The following is a 27,709-nucleotide window of genomic DNA, read 5'->3' as shown; positions in this document are numbered from 1 at the left end:
AACCCTGAACACGGGAATGGTACTGCACTTGCCCCAGGCAGCAATGAATGAGGCAGCCAAAGGTTTTTAAACTTCATGGCAACATCAAATCTTTAGTGTAGACACCCACCCTGCACAATGAGTTGCCAATCTCCACAATCATGTCAACGACCTAATTCTCTATAATAAGATTCTCTGTGCATTCATGAGTATGAGTGTGTGTGTGTGTGTGTGTGTGTGTGTGCGTGTGTGTATGTGTGTGTATGAGTGTGCTTGTGGGTATGAAAGTGTCCTATTGGTTCTGTTGCTTTGATGAATTCAAAGTAGTCACTTAACTAAATATTAAATATAGAATGTGATGCCTTCAAAAATACCCATGTTTTTAATTTTTTAAGAATTTTGTTGCTTTTTGTTTTGTCTTTGTTTTGTTTTCTTTAATGCAGGTTTATTTCCATCTTCCTCTAGTATAGAGAATAGATTCTGTTGGCTCCACCTGATCAACAGCGTCAATGTGTTCCTTTCTAGACTTCAGGTAAGAATTTCTATAACAAGAGCCAAAATCTGGTTACTCCAAACTGAAGCTCCTGAAGGTACTTCATCTGCAAATGGTCCATCTCCTGAGGATGCTGCCACTTCCTGCAGGAGTACTCACTACTCAGAGAGGGAGCTAGCAGTACAAAGTTCTGCAGGCATCACAGCCTCCAAGGAAAACTGAAAGCTCTGCTCGACTTAGCATGTGCATAATTAACTAAGAGAGATCGACAATTCGGACCACTATAGAGTAGAAATGTATAGAAATGTATTCAAAATTATAATCAGGAAAAATAATTTATTCATTGAATTTACAGACTTTTCCCAATTTACTCATTTTTCTAGAAAGAAATCCTTGGATGTTGTATATTTGGTGCTTCCTCTTTCTAAAGGAAGAGGTCAATTAAAAGTACATAGAATCAGTCAAGAATCACTACCACCGCTCTCGGGAGGCAGAGGCAGGCGGATTTCTGAGTTCGAGGCCAGCCTAGTCTACAAAGTGAGTTCCAGGACAGCCAGGGCTACACAGAGAAACCCTGTCTCAGAAAAAAAAGAAAAGAAAGAAAGAAAAAAAAGAATCACTACCAGCAACACAGAGTTCCATGATACTAACGGAAGTTACTAGTCATGTTTAGGAAAGCTTAAGTACACCTAGTCAAAGAGGTAATAAAATGTCTGACTACACAGTAAGATGAATTAACTAGAGCTTCACTAGAACTCATGAGATGCCATATTACTTGAAATTCTAGGATCAGAATGACCAGCTAATCTAATTATACCCAAGGCAATAAGTTTGTAATTTCACAGCTCTGCTACATAATAAATATTTGTTTCTCATCATCTATATGCTGAAACTTTATTTGCTAAACGTTTTCAAAGATGGAAGCTGTCCAATACGTGAAAGGAAATGACCTTCTGACCACAACTAAAAATACTGTATATTACTATACAGTTCACTCATACATCAAACGGATCTCTTCGTAGCCAATACTTTTGTTAGGAACAACAGGAAACTACATATTGGCTGGTGTTGTGGGACAGGAAACATGGTCAAAAGGACCTTGTGGAAGCCTAGACTACAAAATCCTGTTTTCAACTAATTGTGATTCTTTTCCACAAGGCTATGTGTAAGCAAGACACTGAAGTAGACATCTCCAGTTTCTTTTCTAGACAGGAAGGTCACCGAGCTCAGTGACTCTGCAGATCAACACATATGAACTAACACGGGAGCACTGTCAGGGAGCACCCATGAACTCGAACAAGAGCACTGTCAGGCTCTCATCAAACAAATGTTTAGTGTCTTTAGTTAAGATTATTCACTAAGATTTGCTGCATTTTGGGCTGGACGGATGGCCCCATGGTTAAGATCACCAACTGCTCTTCCGGAGGTCCTGAGTTCAATTCTCAGCAACCACATCTCTAACCAACCATCTGTAATGGGATCCGATGCACTCTTCTGGTGTGTGTCTTAACACAGCAACTCATACAAATAAAATAAATAAATCTTTTTTAAAAAACATAAAAAAAGATTTGCTGCATTTCAAATCTATCTGATTTCTAAAACAATGTTTTAAATGACAAATCAAAATATCTTAGCACAATACCTGAACTCAAGAAAAACATCGTATGTCTACAGAAATGGTATTGTCATCATTTAAAACATACTAGAATCTTTCGCCCTCATACCTGAAAAGCCTAGGGACAGAAGTGGGATCAACTTAACCAACTATTAAATATGATAAACTTGGACAAAGGATATAGCAGAAGAGTAGGGGTCCTTACTATAGGGCCGAATACTTAGCACCACATCCAACAAACGCAATGAATTTAGCTGGATGTTGTAACCCACACACGTAACCTTAGCGAGCAGGGATTGCTTTCCAGAGAGAAGTTAAGACTTTAAACCTTGCATCTTTAGTGTTGCTTTGGAATGAGGACATATACAACTACGTAAGGAGAGCTTGAGGCAGGAGGACTGTGAGTTTGAGCTCAATTTGTGGTACATCATAAGTGCACCAATTTTCTTAACACCTTCTACCACAGATGTTCTCTGTGATATCTTCTCCAAAATTATACTAAAAATTAACTATTTGAATTAAAGGAAGGAAGGGAGGAAGGGAGGAAGGGAGGAAGGAAGGAAGGAAGGAAGGAAAGAAGGAAGTCTGTTGATAAGATGGCTCAGTATTAAAGGCACATGTTGCCAAACGATCTGAGCTCCATTCCTGGGACCTCCATAGCAGGAAAGAATGACTCCCACAAATCATCATCTGACCTTCACACGCACCATGGCATGCACACACTTATGTAAATTATACATATACATATAATTCAAGTAATTTAAATTTGTTAGATTATTTTTGTCAACGTCTTTAAATTGTTACTGCTGATCCAGTTGCGTCCATCCACCTATCACCATTTTCTATGAAGTAAGTTTTCTGTTTGGGAGGAGAATTTTATGTGTATGAAGTGAAGTTGGCTCTTTCCTCCCACCTCTGTGTGGGTTCCAGACATAGAACTCAGGTCTTCAGGTTTAAAGGATAAGCTCTTTAACCTGATGCTCAGTCTCGCTGGACCCTGTTTGTTTTTTGAGAGGATCTGAAGTAGCGTAGGTCAGCCTAAACACAATTGATGACGTTGGACTTGTGACCTTCCTGCTGCCCCACCACCAGAGTGCTGGAGATCACTGGCCTGTATCACATGCTTATGTCTGAGCCCAGGGATCACAGATGCCCGACAAGCACTGGCAACAGCCCATTCCTTGTAAGAGGAGCGTATACTCATTACTGAAACTTTGCTAAGTCTTGAAAAGCATAAGCCATTTCTGAGCATCTCCAATACCCTGTGCACCCACCTTTACCCTCTCCACCGCCATATCAGAGGTTACGCTTTGATCTACATGCCTACAATCTTGGATCTAGATGCATTTATCTCAAAAATAAAAGTGGTTGTCAAACTCCAGGCTATGTATGTAAGGATCCTGCCTGTTGTGGTTCCTCATTCTGAAATCATCTTAGAAAACATGGAGGGATGGCTCAGCAACTAGGAGCCCTTACTTATCTTGCAAAGGACTTGGGTGTGATTCTCAGCACCCAAATATCAGCTCAAAACTGTTTGCAGCTCCAATTCCAACGGATCTGACGCCCTCCTCTGGCCTTTGTGGTCACCAGGCATGGCTGTGGTACACAGACATATGCTCAGACAGAAACATACATATGCATTAAATAAATAAATAGGTGATTTGAAACCCTATACAGAAGTCATGAGCTGCACAGCACTCTCCTCTAAGGCACTGTACCGCCATCATGACAAATTCAACCATTCCCTTTTTACTGGAAGTGTGAATTACTTTACTTTCTACTAACACAAATAGCAATGTAATCCTTACAAATCCTCACCCAAAAGGCAGTAAACAGAAAAGGTTGGTAGGTGAGAAATCAAGCTTACATAGGGGATGTGATTCAGTAGGAGAGTGCTTACGTATGGAACTTGGGGTTCCATAGTCAGCTCCTGAAAAAATCAATTAGACCTGCAGACACATGAAAGACTGCACCTTCACCAGGTAATAAGCACGGTATACAGAAATTATGAGTAGCAGTGTTGGCTACCTACAGATATTTCTAAAATAATGTTTGTTATTGACATGCAAAAAGTATCCCACCTTGAGGGACTACACCCTCTGAAACTGTGTGCCAAAATCCTTTCTTAAATTGCTTCTGTTAGGCTGGGCAGTGGTGGCGCACGCCTTTAATCCCAGCACTTGGAAGGCAGAGGCAGGCGGATTTCTGAGTTCAAGGCCAGCCTGGTCTACAAAGTGAGTTCCAGGACAGCCAGGGCTACACAGAGAAACCCTGTCTCAAAAAACAACAAAAAAGTTGCTTCTGTTAGGTAGCGATCTTAGCAGTGAGAAAATGCCTAATATATAACTATATTATCACACATTCTCATTTCTAGTCCAGAGGGTTTTTTTTTGTTTGTTTGTTTGTTTGTTTGCTTGCTTGCTTGTTTGTTTTTGTTTTTGAGGCAAAGTGTCGAGATATAGCCCAGGCTAACCTCCTACTCTCAGTTCTCCTGCCTTCCTGCCAGCCTCAACCTTTCTTTGTTAGTGCAGGTGATGTTGATGATAATGATGTGAGTGATGTTTTTGTTTGAGACAAAGCCTCACAGAGCACACTGCCTTAATTATGCTGCTGAAGGTGGCTTTAAATACCTAATCCGCCAGCCTCGACTTCCCAAGCGCTAGGATTATCAGGCCTGTGTTAAAAGTGTCAAGCAACTAGTCTTATTTTGTAAAGCTAATTTGCATTTGTTTTAAGGTCCACAGCTCAATGTTAAAGTTTCTAAGAGAAAATGGGTACTTTCTCCGTGGGAAAAGTACGAAGTCCTGTGTGTCTTACTGACATGAACACAGTCATGTCAAGATCCTCAGTGCCTCAGACCCATGAAAATGGCAAGGCCTTTCCCGGGTCCAAGTACAGAATTGACACTGCATGCAGACTGCCACGAATCCAACCTGCGACTGCTCTCCTACCAAGGCCTCCTACAGGGATTAGCTACCCTATCCCCTTCCTCTTTTGTTCCTGCTGACAAATGGTTTTCAGGACCATTGCTGGTACCCTTCCCCCAGGGGACAGGACCCATCTGAGGCCACCTTTCTGTATCTGTGCTGTCACTCAGTCAACCAGTCAGTTGAGTCCCAAAGCTGGGAAGGCCACAGCAGCACATTATATAAAACTTAGTGTGTAACTTATCCCCCATCCACCCATAAAGATATAGGGAGTAGCTCTAACACTACACACACAGTTTTAAAAATCCCAACAAAATATATTAAGTAAGCAAACGAAATTTTCTTTTGGGAAATAAAATTTCTGAGTATATTTACACGTGAACAATTTAATTTCTTTGTACAGACTGGTACGTGGGAAAGAAACAGCTAGTTAGGCTGAAAATTTAGGAACTGTGCAAAGGAAAAAATTATCAATACTTCAGTCACTCTGAACTCTGCTGTGAAGCTATTTCCAGAACAGAAGTGAGTGGAAGCAATTAATATGTCAGCCATTAGAGTACCCAAAAGCCTCTCGTTCTTCTTCGTTCCTCAGCAGGGTTTTTAATATATACTCAACCCGTACTTTCAAAAGACACACTGCTCGCAAATCCACTCTATTAAAATGACTTCCTTTCGTTTAATATTTTAACCACTTTTAAGATTTCAGTAGGAGGCATGGTACAAATAAGATTCAGGAGCAATATAATATGTTGTTCATATTAACAGTTTAACAAAAAGTTATCTTCAGAATTTCTCTTTCAAATAATGGCACAAGCATGCATGATTACCGTCCAGTACAATTATGTCTAAGATATAGCCAGAGAATTACAACCTTCTAGCATAACCAGGTATCTTAGTAAAGCCCACAAATTAGCCAGCCTCAATCACATCAAGAAAGCCAAGTTAATTCTCAGCATCTAAGTAAAGACTGAAATTTGCCCATAAGCAATCCCAATCAACAACAACAAAAGACACTGAAAGCAAAGTCAAAACCTAGTAGGTGAGAAACAACCTTGACATCATTAGACCTTTTTCTTTTTTCTTTTTGTTTTGTTTTTTTGTTTGTTTGTTGTTGTTGTTGTTGTTTGAGACTGGGTTTCTCTATAGCCCTGGCTGTCCTGGAACTCACTCTGTAAACCAGGCTGGCCTTGAACTCAGAAATCCACCTGCCTCTGCCTCCCAAGTGCTGGGATTAAAGGCGTGCGCCACCACGCCCAGCGGGCTTTTTCTAAAAATATAAAAATAAAAATAAAAAATTTAAAAAGCACCCAACATAATAATGGAAACGGATACTAGCATAAGCAGTCCTTTCTGAAAATTGTGTGAATGACAGTTCTGGCTCACCACAGACCTTTAGAACACAGGCAGGGAGAACTGGGGCAAAAGTTTAGTCCCAGCAACTGGGAGGCAGAAGGAGAAGAAGCACTCCAAAATGGAGGCCAACCTGGTCTACACTGGAAGTTCCAAAGTATACGAAGCTAACTAGCAACACCTTGCCTTGAAACACCTCCCTAACGGGGAAGTGCACTGTCCCAAGCAAGCAAGCTACCCCAGTCTCCGTCTGTCATATGACTATATGTGTCATATGAGCCTAGGCTCCTCCATTCACCTTGCATTCTGCTCCTTCCTAGGTCTGGAATCTTTGTCTGGTGAGATGTCATTAAAAAAAAGGTAGCATATGTCTTCCTCTGTCTTTGCTGTCAGACTTCCCTGTCGCCTGACATTGTCTCTCAACTTAAGAGACATATTCACTGCATCACCTACATTCTCTTAAAAGGTTCACTCCCAATTCCGTGGGCATGAGATGTCCAGAAGAGGCAAAGCCACAGAGACAGGAAGTAGATTACTGTTTGCCACAGGATGGAGGAAGAGAAATTGGGAATGATCAATAACAAACAGGCTGGGAGTTTTTTGGCTGGGTGATGGAAACATTCTAGAATTAGATACTAGTGACGGTTAGACACTAACCCAGTGAAAATGAACAGTATACTAGAAATAGTGTACTTTTCGCATGTTTAATTTTATTTCAATACAAAATGGTAGATCATCATTGAATATTCAAAAACAAGTGCATAGCTACCTAGCATGCCCTTCCCTTTAACTCTCCTTTTGCCCTCCAAACAATAAACTCCCCATAAGAATATTATTCGAGCAGAAATACAAAGGTCATCTTTCAGCAAACTGCTGCTGGCGGTCGGTCGCTCGCTCGCTTCCTTTAGTGAGGAGGAAATCACATTAGCTTGCTTTCAGTGCTGCTAGCTCTAAGTTTCTGTGTCGCCAACATGAAGAGCTTGATGATGGGGAAACTAAGAACTGACCAGGAAGAGAACTATGAAGCAGAATAAAAGAAGCGAATTGTTTTCTGAGGTTTGTTTGTTTGCTCAGAATTTAATTGGCTTTCTGAACAAATCCCTAAGCTACTGTTTTGGGTATAGTAATGAAGATGTTAGAAAAAAAATCAAATGCAAAGAAGATTTAAATCAAATTACTCCATATGAGCAGATTGCTGGGTTAATGAGGTAAGTTATATATGAACATTAACAGTTATCCCCCTGCCCCAAAACTTGCCATCTTACTTTGAAAGCTCATGAATCCAGCAACCTGTGTTCTTGTAAGGAAGTTTAGAGCAAAGACAAGATAGTTATCCTGGGCAAAATCTTCAAAATTTGCTACGAAACGCAAGGAAATATCAAACATGATTTGCTGTAAGAAAAAAAATCTCTTTATAAACAATGATAAGTGTTCCGTGATCAAGAACCAAGCATAGTGCATAGCCTTGAATTTTAGGCATGGGACTGATTTTACATGTTTTAATTGATTCTGCAGAAAATATTCAATTAGTTGACATTTTTCATTTGCTTCATTATGAACCATAGGTTATAAAACATCAAAACATAAGGGGAAATCCAATTTCAATGTTGTGCCTTCAAAGTAATCCAAATAAAACCACAACAGTAACGATGACAATGCTTCTATTTTCCTCTAGAAGCTTATTGATTTAGATGCCCCCAAAAGAACGAAAGGAGTGGAATTTCTCAGTCAACCAAAACCTTCCTTCTCCTCCTGTCTCTTTATAATAAAAGCCTCAGGAGGGTCGAGGCTGTAGTGTTTTAATGACCCCAACTCCTGAATACAAAGACCATAATCCACTTTGGCATCCAGAAACTGTGCCTTGTATAACTGCAACTTATTCTTATAGGAATCGTACTGCACACGACCCACTTAAGCAGCCCCACCCAGGGAGCAGACGGTTGACCATCTTATGGCCAGCTTCCCTGGGGAGCCAAACACTGTGCTTCACTCTAAAATCCAAAGAGGGGTCTGGGGAGCAAAACTGGCACAACTTAGGACCTTGTGAGAAATGCAGCACTGCTCGGATGGCACACACCTGTAACCGCAGCACTCAAATAGCTGAGGCAGGAGGGCTGCCAAGAGTTCAAGACCACACTGGGTCACAAAACATGTTTCATGTCAATCAAGGAGGGCTACCTAGGGCCTTTAATCCCAGCACTCAAGAGGCAGAGGCAGGCGGATTTCTGAGTTCAAGGCCAGCCTGGTCTACAAAGTGAGTTCCAGGACAGCCAGGGCTATACAGAGAAACTCTGTCCCAAAAAACCAAAAAACCAAGAAAGAAAGAAAGAAAGAAAGAAAGAAAGAAAGAAAGAAAGAAAGAAAGAAAGAAAGAAAAAGAGAGAGAGAGAGAGAGAGAGAGAGAGAAGGAAAGGAAAGGAAAGGAAAGGAAAGGAAAGGAAAGGAAAGGAAAGGAAAGGAAAGGAAAGGAAAGGAAAGAAAGAAAGAAAGAAGGAAGGAAAGAAGGAAATAAGGAGGCTGAAGGGACTGACACTTGAAGTCATCGCTATGTCACCTCTGGGCTGACAGCTGTGTCACCTCCCTATAAAGCTACTCACTTCAACACTTCAAATGGCCTTTCTCTGGAACTGCAGGGGATCGCCCTGAGGAAAGCAAATAAGACCTGTGGCTTATCACAGACAAGCTCACAGAGCCACAGCATGTCCAGTGTCTTCTTACTGACCAGCCCAGGCTTAATACACTGATACCCCGACATCAGCTCTGCTCCTCAAAGCCCCACAGTCAATGGAGGAAGGCTGGTGTGAAAAAGACCGACAAGGACAGTTTATGCTACACGGCAAGGCTCAAGAGAGAACCTCAAGTACTCTACCGCTGAGCTAAGTGTCCAGCCCTTTGTGCCTCTCTTAAATGTATCAACCTACTTTAATGGCTTGCCTCTTGAATCTAAACCTGAGTTTTAAACTGAGTTGAGAAAACTGCAGATTCAATCATTGTAGGCTGGTTGCTGGCTGCCTTTGTTGAGTCCCCCTCTGCAATAGCTTGCCTGGCTGGCATGGTGCTCAGGATGGAATGAGTGCATCAAGGTAGTTTCTCAGGGAACACCTACAGAAACAGAATCTGCATTTTAACAAAACCTCCAAGTGATTCATGAGCATGTTACAGTTTAAGAAGCACTACTGAAACTAAAAGCCTCCACAGACGCACTCTGTTCTGAGCGTCCTTACTGAAAAAAATAAGCACTATACGCCCAGGACAGTGACTCTGAGCCCCCAGAAGGCAGAAAATAAAAAGAAGCCTCCTGGGAGGCTTCCAAGGCCCCTCTGAACACTGCAAGAAGCACCTCCGCCCTTGCCTCTACTCTGAATACCAGGTCACCCAAGCGCAGCCCAGTTTGAGAAACACTGGAGCAAGTAACACATCGCACCACAACATTAATTCTGCTAGACTCATACTTAATGGGAGTTAAGAAAATCTTTTTCAGAGGACGCCATTTCAAGGATACAAACCTAGAGAACATAAGGCTGCTAGTGATAGAAAGGGTTATTTATGAGCTCCTTAATGAGACTCCAGGAAGGTCACTAAACAGCAGATGAGACTGAAAGCCTTCTTAATGGGATCCCCACCTCCCGGCATCCCCCTCACTGTGACAGAGCCTCCCTTACTGGGAGGGCATGGGTTTTATTCATAGTCTTTCTGACACATACTAGAGCCTCAGTAAATGTTTTAAAACGATAGGAAAAATAGTGACAACGGCTACTCTCACTTGGCCTTGATTGACGTTTGCTTTTATTAAATTCCTTGCTTTTAAAATGTTTCTGAAAATCAAAACATCATTCTACACCTTAAATTAATATTGGTCATAACATTCTCTCAAAGTAAGGTTTGTACTTCCTATTAATAATCTTATTCTGATAGTCCATGACCTTATTAAAATCATCAACCTATACACTTAGAAACTGCTGTGCCTGTAGAAAGACAGGGAAACTCCACTAAGTGCTGGCCAGCAATACAATGCTATCTTTTGGAGGAGGGCAGGTACTGAAACAGTTTCTTACAATGTATCTCACGGTGGCCCTGAAGCGTCAATCCTCCTGCTCCAGCCTTTCAAATCCTTAGAACACAGGCATGTGCCACCATGTCTCAATGTATGTTACCAATGTCAAATAACTAATAAATTTAAGGAGTATGTTGCAGGAAAGGTCAACTATTATGTTTGTTTGTTTGTTTGTTTATTTTTTTGTGTGTCCAAATTTAAGACATCCTAAGATCTTGAACATTTACTGAATCTCTGTCAGCGGAGTGAGCTAGACTTTACAAACACTATCACACCACAAAGCTCATGCCGGAGACAAATGAAGGGCTAAATATGTTGGGAATAGTTTACCTACTTTAGAAAACTAAGGGATTGCCAAAACTACAAAGGTTGCAAACATTATTTCCGTAGAGTACACTTTCTGTTGCTTCTCAAAGAAAGAGAGTTTAAACAGCAAAGAAAAGTAGTTTGATGTTAACTTCCCGTTGCCTAATTAACCCTTTACAAATATAATCGAGCACAGACAGTGGACGGTGAACATAATTCTGTTCCCAATAATAAGCCATGTGATCCCTGCCATTCACGCACATCAAGTACAGCCAGGAACTCACACGCACAAGGCATGTGGGCACAGCTCTGTTACACTGTTTAACCTGAGTTTGTCTGAAATAAGATGTACCCCAGAGCTGACTACTAAGTCCCAGAAGGGCTAATCTTACAGAAAGGAGTATGGTCTGCAGCTACAGCACGCCTCACACACAGATGCACCTACAAAAGCACTGGGTGAGTTTTGTTTTTAAATTGCCACCTCTGAGGAGAAAAAAATATCTTAAATTGGCGAATGAACCAATCTATCCCATCAGTAGAAAGCTGCTTACAAATGTCCATGTGTATCCACTTTCCTGTTAAACAAGGGAAGCAACAAGAAAGAGTAATTGTCCCGTTCATTCCAAAGGAGATAAGAATGACATTTGTGTTCGCAAACTTCATTCACTCCAACTAGTTAACAGGTCAGTGAACGGCAAAGGCTCTCCTTTAGGCTGATCTTCCAGGTTCTTTATGAAATGGGCCAAATGTACACATTCTCTTTTTCTATATTAAAACCAGTTTGATTGAAAGAGGCAGCACACATATTATTATAAACAATAGAAACAAGAAAGTCTGAATTTCAAATTTTCATACCCAAAGAGCTGGCTTGCTCACACACGAAAACATACGTCAATGACAGGTCCTTGAAAATCCACCATGCTAACCACTGCGCAGTTATGGTCTGCGTATCACAGGACCAGAGACTCACAGGTAGATAATAAACGTTTGTAATCTGCTATTCCCCTGCTTTAAGCAGTCAGGGGCCGGGTTTAACAAACTCCTTGAAGAGTTATTTCAGCTATGTATCTCTTGTTCAGTTTAAAACAGTTTAATCTTACCGGTTTCTTCCTAAGGGAAAGAAAGATGATGTTCAAAGACAGTTAAATGGTAAGATCTGGGAGCTCACTGGACAGGATTAGGAAAGGATATCTTTGAAGTTGGTGCCTAAAAGTGAGAATAACCCCCAAGATCGGGCAAACAGAGAGAATTAATACAAGAAGGCATTAAAACATCCAAGGACACAACTTATTTTCCAACTTAATTCATATCACTGATTCATTTTAACATCTAAGGACACAGATTACTCTAAAACTAAATTCATATCTCTGGTTCATTTTAAACATAGATGAACTGCATGTGGCAATTCTGACCCAAAGTGCCCACCATATACTAGTAATTCTGCCTTACTAACATCTATACAGAATTTCACAGGATATTACTTTATTTCAAAATATCATTGCTTAGTCACAGCAGTGCCAGGCATTTCTGTGGGGATTCCCACGTATGTTCTCTATCTTACAGCTTCATATGCAAGTCCATGGGTCGAAAATGACAATAGTCAGTGCACTTTAGGTTTTGAAGAGCAAATTGACAAAGATATACTATCAAATTCCAACTCTATCATCTGTACATCATTTGTGCTAGAAAGTGATGCCAAACTACACATTTGCACCCCAACTCCCCGAAGTCCACACAGACATGATGCCAGAATCTAAGGGTCTGGCAAGTACACTCTGAAAAAGCACTCTAGGGGATTCCGATGCTCGACCAACGGCCTCCAGACGGCATTGCCATTTTGCACTAAGGGTGTTCCGCCACTGGCTGCTAAGAGGCTTTCTGCTCCTCTCCTGTATCAAATGTTAGTTACGTGAAGCCATCACAATAAGCATCTCAAATCAACTGGCATTTAGCCGATAGAGAAGAGGAGAAAATCATGCCACGAAGAGCGAGGCAATTACACTTCCCTTCACAACATTTCGCCATAAAGCGACGTAACCCATTCTGAACTTGAAGTTGTATATTGTCCCAGCTTTGCAGACCAAGTACTTAAGACAGCTAGCTGATAAACTTCCATAAAGCAAATGTTCACAACCAAGTAGCAATGCAAAAAGGAAGAAAGGAAGTTCAGCAACATGATCCACTTACGCTGAAGGGATGACTCCAATACATTTAGCAAGTAAATAAAACTTCAAAGCTAGCACAGTGTCGGGAAGTGATTATTGACAGGTAATATTAAATCTTAAAAGCAGTTGTATTTCAACAACTCCTGTTTGGTTCGTGTGTGTGTGTGTGTGTGTGTGTGTGTGTGTGTGTTCCACCCCACTGGAATGTATCTCAAAAACTTCTTCACCTTTATGATTCCTCTCGGGGGGTTATACCCACAGACATCACATTATCAAATCAGACTGATACCTCTCCAGCTCCACACTCCTAAGTCACCCAAAACAGGTGCACACCAACAACCTCCGATTTCTTACAGAACCCAGTAGCTGTCAAATCTATCCTGCATAGGCCCCAATGCTGAAAGGGAACTTAGGGAACAGGCTGAAAAAGCATACTTACCTTAATCGGAGCACAACTAAACTTAATTTTCCTATTTGCTGGGATTTCTTCTTCTTCCGGCAAGCCAACTATCTCCGAGTATTCCATATCAGGCTGGTAATAATTGTTCTCGTCACTGTCTTCCTCCTCATCTTGCTCCGTGCCTGTCTCTCCCCAGTCTGAGTTATACCTGGATCTCACCCTATACACGTTATAGTCACTATGCATGTATACGTGGGAACTCTCAAAACTGTTTGAGTCTTCAGGTACTTCTCTTCCACAGCTGGATGCAGAAGCATCAGGGGAGGTTAGGTCACCACCTGTCAGGTCTTTCTTCTGATGCTGAGCTCTCTCACTCCCAACCACATTAGCTTCAGCATCTTCTAACGGCTCGTTCCGTGGGGAAAGGATATGAGACTTTGGCATTGCCTGGTTTTCAGCAGAGGGTTCCTCAGGACTGTCTTTATCAGTGCTGTCCAGAGCCTCTGGTTGAGCTGTTGTGACGTCCTCGGCTTCCGTGCTCAGCTGGCTCTCTTCACTAGGCAATGAAGCTAAAGAGGTACCTTTCTGAGCCACTTCCGGTACTGGCACAGCATCGCTCTTCTGAGCATCCTCTGTATCAGTATCTTGTTTGTTTGATGGAGGCTTCGAATTAGAATCCTTGAGACGGCCAAAGGTATCCAGATTGGTGACGGTAACAGATGGTAAATTGAGGGGGTAGTGCCCGGTCACCGAGTAGTCAGCGCTCTCAGCCTTCCCAGAAGTGAGAGCACCTGGAGGCTCACTGTTCTCAAACACAGCACTCAGCTGACTCACAGTAGGAGAGACCGCTTCCGTCCGGGGGCTCAGGCTGTCCAAGGAATCACTGCTGCCTCTGTTGGACTTGGAGCCACCCCACTCATCCTGTGGTTCAGTCCCTCCACCTTTCTCTTTCTTTGGGGAATAGCGATGGTTTTGCCCTGACTCATGCACACTTCTCTCAAACATCTTTCGAGTCTCCGTGAACTTAGCATACGAAGGGCCATCATGCATTGTGTCAAATCTACTGATTCGTTCAGAGACAGAGGACTCCAACTTAACCACTGAGCCATCCGTTTTCTCCACAAACTCTTTGGGCTTCATTCTTCTCTGAGGGGACGAGGGCCTACCTTTCCCCCTGGTTTTGGCAATGATAGCAGCATTCTCGCTGGGTTCCATACCCATCTGCATAAATAGATTTTTAATTCTGTTGACATTGGAGCCATACTTTCTACCTCTGCTCTGCTGGGAGCCCTCACCTTCTTTCGTTTTCTGTTCCCCATCTGACTTGGGTTTGTCAAAAGTACTTTTCAGTGCCTGGAACTCTGTTCTGTACGCATTCCTGTGAGGAGAGGCACTTCTGAGAGTGGTCCGCTCCCCTGAAGATTCCGCCTTCAACATGTTTACTTCAAGGGTGAAAAGCCAATGCTCATAATGGTCACTGGGAAAAACAACCAAAAAGCCAAACAGACCTCTCTTCTCAATCCCCAGTGTCTGACCAGGCACAGGGCCGCTCAAATGGCACACTTGTCCCGTGACGATTCCAAAGGCTGTATTAGAAATGTATTCACAGTCAAGAGTTACACAAAATAGCTTTTTTCAAAGCAAGACTAGAGGTTCATCTGTAATAGAAAAGAATGAGTTTCTGAATTCATATGTTTATGTGAATTTCTCTTCAGTGAACTAGTCAACACTTAACACCTTGTTTTCTAAGTGTTTTCGCCACACATCAAGTCAATTACCTCGAAATGGGACTTTAAAGTTAAGAAGCTACGGAGTTATTCTAGTTTGTCCTTGGTAACAAACATAACTTGGAGATGCTTGCAAAACACACACACACACACACACACACGCACACACACACACACGCACATGCACACACCACTTGACACCACTTGACAATAATGCTTTAGACCAAGTTTGAGGTATTTCTGTGAATGAATTATGAAAGAACTCGACAACTCATTTACTTCTTTAAAAAAAAAAAATCAAAATGGCCACTTGATTTGGGAATTTTCCATAACCGTGCAGAACAGGGAAAAGTTTGGAGTCTAACGTTCCCAAACTCTAAAAATATGGCTACAGAGGCTTCTTCGATGGTTCTGAGTTAATAGCCTCATGTACACCATGCTCAAGTATCAGTTTCAGGACAAAACAGACAGAAGTAAGTTCTGGAAGGTCAATTAAGTTTTACTGTAAGTTTTTCTATGCATTGTTTGGAAGTTTCCTAGCCAAGAGGCTATTATTAACTAAGGAGTGGAGTCTCCTGGGAATAGATGCCTGAGAATGTGACAATCAGAAATCAGGTATGCCATGACACTTCCTTCCACAGTCCTGATTTGTCTACTCCTTCTGGCCCCTAACTTACTTCAAGATAGGAAGAAAAAAAAAAAAGTGAACGCCATGCATGTTTGCTGTCCTCCAGCCCACAGCTGGGTTTTCTACCAGGACGCCAGCAGCCCAACACTTCAGGCACTCAACGCAGTTCTAAACATTTTTTTTCTTATTATTCTGGTTTGTTTTGTTTTGTTTTAATGTTACACGGAACCACATCACGCTCACGCACCATCAGCTGAGAGAGCTTACACTTTCACTTAAATCAGCTCCAAAACTCGCTTCCTGGCCCAGCAGGCACGCATGCATGCATGCATGGCCCATGCAGGCAAACAAGAGAGGAGTGTGGTGCCTGTGGTTTGGGTTGGTTTTTGTTTTTGTTTTTTGTTTTTTGTTTTTGTTTTTTCCTTTATTTCTTTCTTTCCTTTTTGGAAAGCGTTGACAATGTCCTTTTTACCCATAAACACCCTCCCCTCTCCCCTAGCTGCACACCCCGCTCCCTCCCACCGCCAATTCAAGCACGAGGGGGCGGGGGCGGCGGGGGCGAAGGGGGCCGCCGGGGATTCAAAAACCTGCCCTCACAAAAGACAAACATAAATAACACCAACTTGAGAGGCAGCCGATTGATTTTCCCCAGCCCGGTTCGGGACGCCATCCCTCGGCCCCCGGGGCAGGGCCGGGAGAGCAGGTGACGCCAGGCGCTAAGGCAGGAGGAGGTCGCAGTCTAGCCTGGTGCCAAGAAGCACCTGAAGTCCTAACACATTGGCGGCGGCTCCGGGCCGCTGCCAGGCGGATCCCGGTCTGTGGCACCGGGGGAGAGACGAGCTCGCCGGCCACACTGGAGCGGAGGGAGAGCAAAGGCTAGGGTGACAATCACACGAATGCCTCTGCTTTTCCTCCCAGTGTGCCGGGGAAACAATAGATCCCGCAGAGGATCAAGCCTCCCTCCTCACCCTGGCGCTCCCGGACCGCAGTCCACCCCCACCCGCCCGCGGGTCCGCCTTTGTGCACGCCGCCGCGTCCCCGCGCTCCCGCCGCCCCGCCACCCGCACGCCGCCCCCTTACCGAGCGGCCCGGGCGGGAGGTCGGACTCCTTCGGCGCTCTTCCCCCCCGCCCCCCCGTGACCGTGCGGGGCTCGGCGCCGACCGTGTGCCCTCCGCCCGCTCGTCACGGCGCGGCGCGCGCGGCGGCCGCCTGCACTCGCGCCTCGGCCCCCCACGCGCGTCTTGCCCGCGCGGGGCGGCCCCGGGACGCGCGCTGCGCTCCCCCCACCCCCACCCCCCACCTCCACCCCAGCCATGGCGGCCCGGCCTGGGGACCCGACGCGCAAGCGGGCACCCTCGCCTGCGGCCTGGGATCGGGGACGCCGCTCGGCCCACGTGCGGGGCCCCCCACGCCGGGCCCTGAGGCCCGCGAGGCCCGATGGACTTAGGGATCAGGCCGCGGGGATGAGGAGGGCCCCGGGGTAACAGGTGCCTCACCTCGGCTGATGGGATTAACTCTAGGGCCGCAAAGAGAGGGAGCCCAGCAGCGAAATCCCAGGAGAGGGAGAGAGGGAGCCTCTGGCGGCCAACGAAGGGCGAAAGGCACCGGCCCGAGGCAAGGCCGCCCCACCCCCAAGACCGTGGGCGAGGGGGCTCTGGCACTTAGGGCAAGGCCTGTGCCTTCCAGATGCTGAGGACCCCACAGTCTGTGGTTAAGTCTGTGACCCCAGGCATCCAAGGCCTGGCCATGGCCTGGGCTGGCCTAGAAGGCCAAGACCTAGGCCCTAGTCTACTCTACTGTGGTGTCCACTGGGATGATCCAGCTGACCCTCAAGGCCACACTACTAGAAGGAAAGGGATGAAGAGGACTTTGGACTTTTCTTCTTGTATATCTTTTCTGTTCACACTCACTGGTTTTGCCCTGTTAAAAACTCTCACTACACCCTCTCCTCCCAAATAATGTGACAGGTTCCATACTCTTCTCCTTCATACAAAATGGACTTTGATGGTCAATATAGACCATTGATGTATCCAAAAGCCTTGTAGGGCACAGGTACCATTTTTGAAGAGTCAAAATTGTGTTTTTGCCACACGTATGTGAGGTGCACACATAATCCCAACACAGCCAAGACAGGAGAATTGAGTTTGTGGACACCCTATAATCCAGCCATTGTCTGGAGATACAGAAACAACAGCTGACCAATGGTGGCGCACGCCTTTAATCCCAGCAGAGAGGCAGAGGCAGATGAATCTTAGAGTTTGAGACCACCCTGGACAACAGAGTGAGTTCCAGGACAGCCAAGGCTATTCAGAGTAACCGAATCAGGAAAATAAAAATAAATATATAGTAGCAACAATAGCCTGAAATTGTGTGTGTGCATAGAAAAAGCTGCAAGATCGTGTAACCCTCTCAATACAGGCAATCTAGAAAGAGGCGAAAGTACTTAATATTCCATATAGCACTGAATGTTAGATTTAGAATTTCAGTAGCCATGGCAGGGGTCAGGCTACCGCCCTTCAGCCTGTCTGTTCAGTGCTGCCGCTCTTCAGCCTGTCTGTTCCCTAGTCATTTAGATTTTAAAATTCTCAACCTTTGCTTTAATGCAGAATTTTTAGAATTAGCTCGTAGGCTGCAGGATTGAGGCCTGTTAAAGGGTATTTTAGAGTAGATAGAGACACTTAGGGTACGATGAAGGCACACTCCAGAACACAGCTGGGCATTCTCTGAGGCTTTCTCTTTGTTTTCCTTCCAGTATATACCATTTCCGATATATATCATTCAGGCCAGTTTTGAAACTATTGTCTTCAAAGGATGAGCAAAGAACTTAAATGAGATACTGGGGTAATCCCACAGGCGTGCCCTCCAGGTTTCAATTGATACTGTAAAATTCTAGATCACCCTAATTTTGAAAGATAGGCTATCTTTACTGTAAACAAATTTCTTGGCCTGTCAAAATAGCTCAGCAGATAAGAGCACTGACTACTCTTCTTCCGAAGGTCCTGAGTTCAAATCCCAGCAACCGTATGGTGGCTCACAATCACCCGTAATAAAATCTGATGCCCTCTTTTGGTGTGTCTGAAGACAGCAACAGTGTACTTATCTATAATAATAAGTAAATCTTCTTTTAAAAAAAAGTTCTTGTTTGAGATTTCTAGAAAATGTCTAGAAAAAGAAATGAGGTACTTCCAAGGTCATTTGTGGCCTGTCCTTAAGCTTGGCTCATAGCTATTTTAACGTGTGTGTGTGTGTGTGTGTGTGTGTGTGTGTGTGTGTGTGTGTTCAACTTTTACAGCAAATGTCACTAATTGTGCTGGAAGTCTTGCCTCTCATTGGTAGAAGTGGACTCAGCTCTGGGATGAATATCTTCTTTTCCTTCCATGTTCCAGTAATTTCCCCCATCTTTATATTCTGCCCTAGAATTATCTTTGCAGATACATTCCAAGCCCTCCCCAACCCCAATTTATAACCAAAATAAAAATGGTACCGAACCATATGTGTGTGTACTTATTCTGCACATACCTAACCACCAAGCTTAATTCAACTAAGCCACAAAAAGTTAGCAATAAAAAAAGGGAAATGAGCCAGGCGTGGTGGCGCACGCCTTTAATCCCAGCACTCGGGAGGCAGAGGCAGGCGGATTTCTGAGTTCAAGGCCAGCCTGGTCTACAAAGTGAGTTCCAGGACAGCCAGGGCTATACAGAGAAACCCTGTCTCAAACCCCCTCCCCCCCAAAAGGGAAATGATACAATACACTGCAGTAATTAATTAAAACAATGTTTTCCTAACAAATTATATTTTTAAAGATTCACTTGATTTTTGAGTATGTATTTATGTATCATGAGATAGTACATGAATGAGATAGATAGTACATGTTTCTGGTCTCCATGAATACATACGGGTATCAGATCTCTTGGAACTGGAGTTACAGACAGTGTGTGAAGCTACCAGGTGTGGGTGGTGGGAACTGAACTCAAATCCTAAGGAAGAACAGTACAGCACCTGACCACTGAGCCACCTCTCTAACCGGAAATATCAGGACATGTTACAGAGGGTTGGGCCTTGGGAATGTATTTACAGCTTCATTTCCTAGAAAACAAGGATGAGAGAATAGCCAGGCAAGTATACACAAAGAATCTCGGTGCTATGAAAGGAAAATATTTCCGTTTCTAAATAACTCTCTAGATCCTTAATTTTGTAGATCTGATTTTCAGATAGACATTTTTCCCCTTTTTTAAGCGTCTCCATATTCTCGGTCCTTACCAAGAAACTGGCATTTCCTGTCTGGGAAGTGGGTGCTGCTGCTATAAGTATCAGCAGATGTAACCGACAGTATGAAGGAGCTGTGGTTCCAGCCTCTACTTTGGGAAAGAACATTTGTGCTGTCTGGGATAATCTCCTGGAAACATTTCTGTCATTTCAACGCAGCATAGAAACCAGGTTTTTTGAGAGAATAGCCTAAATAAATACAGCATCTAATCGCTGAGTTCTGTCTGTAGAAGAAGGGGGCAGAGTTGGCAATAAAATCGGTCTTACACCTCTCTACAAAAAGATGAATCATACAGAAAAGGAGCCAAAAGACTGCTTGGTTTGGGGCTTATTTTCTAAAAATGTGAAACTTTTGAAAGTCCATACTGAAGGAATGACAGGGTTTATAAACACCATGCTGCTATGTGAAGACTCTTGGATTCTCCACAGTGGCCTTACGCTTCCAATGCCTGCAGATGGTAGAAGGGTCTACTAGACATGTACTAACTCAGTGCATGCGGATGTTGAATACATTTTTTTCCTTAGCTACAGTAACCATATTGGAAAGACACAATAGCTACCTGTGGCTAGAGGCCACCCTACTGGACAGATACAAATAGATACAGGGTACTCATTCCATCCAGAAACCCCCCATGAAGTAACACTTCTCACATATGAAAGACATACTGAGTCTATAAAGGTTCTTGCAGTTTGACAGCTTACTATTGTAGTAGAGATTAGGGACAGCTGTTTCCCTTGTTGCAACTGGAAGGGTTATGTGAGCATGCTAAGTATCCTAAATGGATCTGCCGTTGAGATTTACACTTTTCATATCAAAAAACTTATAGAACCCAAGTGTGGTATGTATCTCAGCACAGGGGAGAGAGAGACAGGAAGGGAGTGTTCAACGTTAGCTTGGAGCTTGGGCTACACAGCAAGACCTGGGATCAAAATAGCAAAATTTAAAAAATCTCACACAGAATATTGTGAACTACTTGCTTTATGCAACCAGTAATTCACAGACTAGGAAGAACCGACCACAGGATCAAAAGTGTGTGTGTGTGTGTGTATACATATATGTATATATGTACACATATATGTATATATATATATACATATGTGTGTATATGTATGTGTATATGTATACACACACATAGCCAATAACTATCTGCACGATAGTCTTCATTGATTAGATTTAGAATCATTATGAATACCTCTGAGTATGTTTGAATACATTTCCTGAAAGATTTAACTCAAGAGGGAAGGCCCATTCTAAGTGTGGCCAGCGTCAACCATGAGATAGGTTCCAGAAGTGAGTAAGCAGGAAAGAGAAACAAGCTAAGTGTGGGCTTTCATCTGTCTCTGCTTCCTGACTACGGATGTGTGAGAGATACCATTTCATGCCCTAGGCATTATGCCTTTCCTGTGGATACAGACTGTGTCCTCATCAAACCATGAGCCAGGGGAAATCCCTCATGAGTTGCTTTTGTTAGGCATTTTGTTACATGAGAAGAATGACTAACAGTAGTTTTATTTTTTGTGGGAGGCTTTCTCAATGTTTTGTTTAAGTATTGCTAATGGATATGCTGAGTAGTGCAAGTGAAACATTTTGTGCTACCACCACATTAAGATGAGATGAAGCCTGAATAAAGACTAGAGAAAGGTAATTGGGCATATTGGCTCATATCTGTATCCCACAAACCAGGAGGCTGAGACAGCTACATCACCATGATTTCAAAACAGTATGGATTTCACAATGAGTCCAAGCCTGAGTAGGCTATGTACTGAGATCTCATCTCCAACACACACACTAAAAGACTAGGGAATGGTGACTAGATTACTAAGAAGATTACCCATCATGTCTTCATTTGTAAGAAGAATTCCAGGCATAAATGTTTACTCTTGTAATGCTAGCACTCAGAAGACTGAGGCAGGAGTATTGTTAGAAATTAGAGGGCCAGTTTAGGTTAAATAGTTACAGGCCAAGGCCAACCTAAGCTACAGAGTGAGAACCTGAATCAACAGGAGGATACCTGGCTGGTTACAGACTAGCCGAAATTCATGAAAGATAAAGGAAAAGACAAAGGGTACTGTATTCACATGGCTTCCCTAGCTAGCTAACCCAAAGTATATTTACAGCTGCGTAGTCACACTGATAAATAGCACAGTTTCTTGTTAACTTAAATGTTAGATGTTCTTTTAGAGGTCCACCTGTTAATAACACTGTCTCCATTTATATCTTTTAGTCCTTTGCAGAATAGAAAGTATTTCTCTAAAGTAATGTCGTCATCAAACACAGTAGGCCTATAATTCCAGGACAGGGGAGGCTAAGGCTGGGAAATCCTGAGTTGGGAAACAACCTAGACTACATAACAACAAGCTGTCCCAAAAATATATAACTAGAATAATGGTAAAAGTCCCAGGCTCAAATCAAAATACAATGTTAGCAATATCTAAGAGCAGACTCAATTTTATTTCTTTAAATTGTTGAGTTATTATGTAAAAACAATACACTTCATGATTCATTTTATACAGTGTCTATCTATTGTTTACATTGATCACATTGATTTTAGATCTCAGCTCTAAAATTTTTAAAATCACCACTTCTTCCAAAATGCATTTCAGGATGGTTCAGCACGGTTTTCCGTCTGTACTGGTGGCTTGACTATCCCGCTGAAATTTCTACTTTATGCATTTCCACAGCTATGACATAGCAAGAGTATTGTCTTTCCAGACTAAACTATGGACAGGAAGGAGAGCTTTGCATACTCATTTTTATTTGTTACAGGAAATAAACTGTGAAACTTGTAAGATCATTTTGGAATGGTTATAATATCTTAGCTCTACAAATAAACTACAGTAAGTTCATGAAGTATTTAGCTCGGATAATGGTGTCCTTTCTCTTACCTTCCTATTTATTGGGCTGCCCACACAGAGCTGACAAACAGGAGTTTTGTAGGACTGGATAGACTCAATGTTCCCAACACTATCGCTGCTCCTATGGTCGAGACTAGAAGTTCCTATAGCCATTCCTCTGAGCTTTTGTGGATTCTGGGTTTCTGGAGACAGGCTTCATCTAGCACAGGCTAGTATCCAACTGTGTAAGTAGCTAAGGAAGTGCCTGAGCTGAGCCTCTGTTGTTTCAGCTTCCCAAATACTAAAATTACAGGTGTATGTCACTGCACCTGTCTTCAAGAGGAGTGTAGTTTCCCATTTCATAGCAGTGTAAGGTGCACGTTAACAGACACATGTAGGCTGTTTATGCCTGCAAAAGCCAGCATTATTGCCTGCAGTTTGGATCCTCTGTCGATAGAATGCATCTGGGATCCTCTACCTGCCAATCCTCTCCTTCCAAGTTTTATTTGAGCTCTGCCTTCCTTAAGATCCACATGTTGTCAATCCATCCTCAGGATAATCTGCTAGTTAAAGGCTTGAATGAAGGAGACACACATCGATCATTTCTCAAGAGAACAGTTAGCTAGTGTCAAATGGAGATTCAAATGGAAGACATTTTAGTGCAACTCATGTGCAGACATCCTTCTTACTCTAAAGATTGACGAGCTATGTGATAGCATCACTCTTCTTTGCACACAACAGGCAAGGGAAATAACTAGGGAAGGCATTCCTAGTTGAAGGTATCAGAAGAGAACAATCAGTGATAGCAGGATTTCAGTAGTTTCTATTCTGTTGTATTAATCTTGGTGAACAAAGTATTAAAATAACAGTTCTATGTGTCTACAAATGATCAAGGGTTTCCTGAGACTTTTTTCTATTCCAATCTTGCTCAAATGATTAAGTCCTCCTTGAAGAGGTCTATGACGGTCCCACTTTGTACAAAGTTCACATTTTAGTAGACTGCATTTTAACATTCTACCACTGAGTTTGTATATGTACATATAAGATGTCAGAGATGATTCAAAAGTAAATCGGCTCTGAATTTCTTCATATGCTTTCCATAGTTTTCTTCTTGTTGCTTTGTTTTTGTTTGTTTGTTTGGCTGCTTGGTTGGTGGTTTCATTGTGCTGAGACTGCACCTCTTTTTGAATCCCAGACTGGCCTGCCTCAGCCTCCCCAGTGCTAAGATGCCAGGATCGATACCGTACAGGACCATACCAGGCTTCCAGGGCACTGTGTCCAACACACTGGGCTTTCATGGTACTGTGTTGTGCATTGCTTTGCTTCATACAGGGTTTTTGTTATTTATCCTAGCTGGTCTGATACCTTGTGGTCCAGGCTGGCTTAGAGTTCTCAGTAGTCTTCCTGCCTCAATATACTGAGTGCTGGGATTACAGCTGTATGCCAATACGCCTGTGTCCATAGGTTCTTAAACAGCTTACTTCTGATGTCTATTAAAGACTTTTATCAGTCACCACCATCACCACCCCCTCCACCTTTTCTTCACCACCTTTTCTTCAGCATTAAGTCCTGAACTCGGGGCTTTGAACGTGCAAGGGGAGTTCTCTGCCAATGACATCCTTCCTTGCCCTTCTTTATTTTGAGGCAGAGTCTCACTCAGTTGCTTGTGCTTTATTTACCATTATTTTAAGAGGTTGTTTCTGACAAAGGTTGAAAATATCATCATGCCACACGTACTTGTGTAACATTAAATGCTTGAACCATACAAATGATAAATGCCTAGCTGTCGTTCTTCACTGGTGAACCTTGGGCTGCTGGGTCTCTCATTCTGTCCTGGGTGTCCCTGAACATGGATAGTTCACAAAGAGCTCTAGATATGTCGACTAGATTCATAGTCGGTGTGATAGATAAAATCGAGCCCTGGTGGCTTCAGACTTAGCTTCTAGTCATTTCCTAGACACCAATGCAGGTGTCTGTCCCTTATTTAAGGATGCTCTTAAATAAAAATGTTTCATGTCCATACAAGAGAAGACAAGATTCTGGCTTTGCCATTGTGGATTTTTCTGTTGTTGTTTCTGAGACCAGGATTTGACCGTGTAGCCCTTGTTGGCCTGGAATTTGTGATCCTTCTGCCTCAGGCTGCTAGGGATGGGATTACACGTCTTGGCCACCACACCCAGCCTCACAGTGAATTTTGACATAGCATAAACAAGACGTGTTTTATTTCCTTTGTTAGTAAAGAAATACCATGATAAACAGGTGTAAACTATTAGTTGCACCCTCAATAGAAACAAAATTTGCATTTTACAATACCTAGAATAAAACACTATAGAAGATGCAAAACTGAGTTGATATAAATTGAATCAATCTTCTATTAGATGATTATGTTTCATGGTTGTGAATTTTTAAAAAATATTCTTTTTTTTCCCCCAAGAGTGTAAATGTGACCTAACACAGCTTTAAGAGAAGGAAGATGAGTCTTGGAAACTGTGGGAAAGTTCTGGTTTCTTCTAGGACCTAAATACTGTCATGTCATTGTTGCCGATCCTGAGTCGTGTGCTTGTGATAGCTCACGTGTATGAGCACATAGTGTGCTCTAAGGTAATTTAAGCCAAGTATTCATATTTTCCAAATTTGGAAGTCTTATCTCAAGAACCTGAAAAACTAAGCAAAGCCAGCAACATATCAAATAATAGGTCACCACATGCTCTCCCAAAGGAGAGTGGGACCGAGGCCAAATGAGGAATTTAGATCATAAATAAATAGCCATTTATCGTATAGTGTAGTTGGTCCTGTGAAAAGCAAATGGGGAGAGGCACTCACACAGAGCTTCGGTTTGACACTGGCCACTGTAGGGTGAATGCTGACCCAGAAACTTAAACATTTTCGGAGAGCTAGGTTTCAAAATACTTATGTAGTATCATCACCACATTAAAGCATTCTTACCGCCTCTGTGGGATTTTCGATTATCATCGATTCAGTTTGCCTTAAATGAAAATGTCCCCAGTTATGGGAGATATGACTTCTATGCAATATATTTGGTACTTAAAAGCCTAAAAAATATAAACCAGTAGACACGGCTCATGGGAAATCAGAAGTGGTGTGGCCCATTGAGGAGCAAAGGGGTAGGTAAGAGGGTCAGAAAGAAAACACACAATGAGTGCTTAGGGGATGACATGAGTAAAACTCATTTCTTTGTATGCTAACTTAAAAGTTAAATTGGAGAAAAGGAGTGGAAGGAAGAAGCAGGGCTGGTGAGACGTTGCAGTGGGTAAGAATTGTTAAGCTACTCATAAGTGGAATGATCCACATTCTTTCCATTCTGTGAGAGTGTACATAGAATAAATAAACAAAAATTAGAACTAAAAAATGTGCTTATATGTATATATCAAAGTACTAGGTCAATAATTTCACTCTTTGTTAGGTTTACAAATTTTTGTAACCTGAAGCTATCTGTATCTTGCTTCCAATTCTTCCTTGGGAAATGGTGAGTATGCTGAGATATAAGAAAGCAATCTTATGGTGTTTGCCAAAGGCCACTCATCTAGGCTAGCTTCAGCGTCTTCATTGATTTACGAAGATACTTGGGTCAGGAAAGGGGCCAGGTTAGAAGCTAAGCCGGCTCAGCTCTTCCCTGTCCCATTGGCAGTCGGACTCCCTGGTGGTGTGTGAAGTGGACCCGGAGCTAAAGGAAACATTGAGGAAATTCCGTTTCCGAAAAGAGACCAACAATGCCGCCATCATAATGAAAGTGGACAAAGACCGGCAGATGGTGGTGCTGGAGGATGAACTCCAGAACATCTCCCCAGAAGAACTTAAGTTGGAATTGCCAGAGAGACAGCCCAGGTTTGTGGTCTACAGCTACAAGTACGTGCATGATGACGGCAGGGTGTCCTATCCTTTGTGCTTCATCTTCTCCAGCCCCGTGGGCTGCAAGCCTGAACAACAGATGATGTATGCAGGAAGTAAAAACAGTCTGGTGCAGACGGCGGAGCTTACCAAGGTGTTTGAAATCCGCACCACAGACGACCTCACCGAGACCTGGCTTAAGGAAAAGTTAGCTTTCTTTCGTTGACCTTTGAGCCAGGGATTTGGAATCCTTACTTCTGAAGGCTCAGATTGATAGGATATGAACATCCAAGAGCGAAATAAAGGTTAAAATTTCAGGAACTTAATAACGAAAAAAAAAAAAAAAAAAGAAAGCAATCTTAGTTCAATTTCACAGATTGCAAATCTAGAAGGGAAATGTGTGAGCTCCTCACAGACAGATTCTACCTATGAATACCTGGTTTCCTCTGCTATTTTATATTTATTTTTCTCAAAAGCCTTGGATGCAAAGTTTTTTTTCTCCATATAATAAAATATGTACATCAGTCAATATATCTGAGTTTTAAACATGTCTGTTCCCACTTTGCAGCGAAATGAGTCATACGTCAAAAGTTTCCTAAGCCTTCTCAAAATGATCATTTCACACATTTGGGGAATAAAGGGACATTTAGAAACAATGTAACATAACTAGTAGTCACGGTGACACAAGAAATGAAGGCACTAAATGAACTTTTGAAGAGGTCAGCTCAGGAACTTTGAAAAATTCCACCAGACCCCTCCCCTCCTAGAAGAGAAAGGTCATAGAGCACTTAGGCACCCCTCCCCTCCGGAAGGGAAAGGCTAATTACATTCCTCAGACCAGGGGGTGGTGGGGAGGGAGGGGAGTGGTGAGGGGTTAGGGGCCGATCATCAGTCACCTGCGGGTGGGGGAGGCCTAGAGCACGTAGACACATTCCACGACTGTTGGCCACTTACAGACAAGGGAAGTTTTTGCTACCTCATTCCCTAAAGACCAATCAGTTTAAAAGTCACACCGTTATGCCAATCACGTCGTTGTTCGCAAACGGCTGCTGCTCTGAAAACTGGCTGTACTGGTCTGTTCTCTCTCTCCTTCGTGTGCAGGGCAACCCCAGCA

At 42.9% G+C, this 27,709-nt stretch overlaps 2 protein-coding genes across 17 annotated transcripts in view; one reads left to right on the top strand and one right to left on the bottom strand.

Moving 5' to 3' along the window:
* Ppp1r9a (protein phosphatase 1, regulatory subunit 9A) overlaps positions 1 to 17,301 on the bottom strand; it is a 262,790-nt gene extending 245,489 nt beyond the window's left edge. For 6 of the 16 annotated variants that reach the window (XM_006505070.2, XM_006505078.3, XM_006505075.2 and 3 more), the window contains exons 1-2: positions 16,725 to 16,892; positions 13,329 to 14,947 (exon numbers count right to left, since the gene is read on the bottom strand). In XM_006505070.2, coding sequence (XP_006505133.1) covers positions 13,329 to 14,726 — 1,398 coding nt within the window. In that variant the 5' untranslated portion in view covers positions 14,727 to 14,947; positions 16,725 to 16,892. Of the gene's footprint in view, positions 1 to 13,328; positions 14,948 to 16,267; positions 16,688 to 16,724; positions 16,894 to 17,141 lie in introns of those variants that run through there. The other 10 variants (XM_006505073.3, XM_017321590.2, XM_011241059.2 and 7 more) reach the window with 6 other exon arrangements.
* On the top strand, positions 16,959 to 26,917 carry Gmfg-ps. Its single transcript, XM_030255708.1, has 5 exons — positions 16,959 to 17,125; positions 19,882 to 19,974; positions 22,137 to 22,167; positions 25,261 to 25,347; positions 26,360 to 26,917. The coding sequence occupies exons 1-5, from the start codon at positions 16,959 to 16,961 to the stop codon at positions 26,819 to 26,821; spliced, it is 840 nt and encodes a 279-aa protein (XP_030111568.1). The 3' UTR covers positions 26,822 to 26,917.
* Positions 26,918 to 27,709: the final 792 nt, after the last annotated feature.

The sequence above is a fragment of the Mus musculus genome, chromosome 6, assembly GCF_000001635.26.
Source record: "Mus musculus strain C57BL/6J chromosome 6, GRCm38.p6 C57BL/6J".
NCBI lineage: Eukaryota > Metazoa > Chordata > Mammalia > Rodentia > Muridae > Mus > Mus musculus.
Note: the sequence above shows the minus strand (reverse complement) of the source record. Positions and strands in the feature narration are given on the sequence as shown.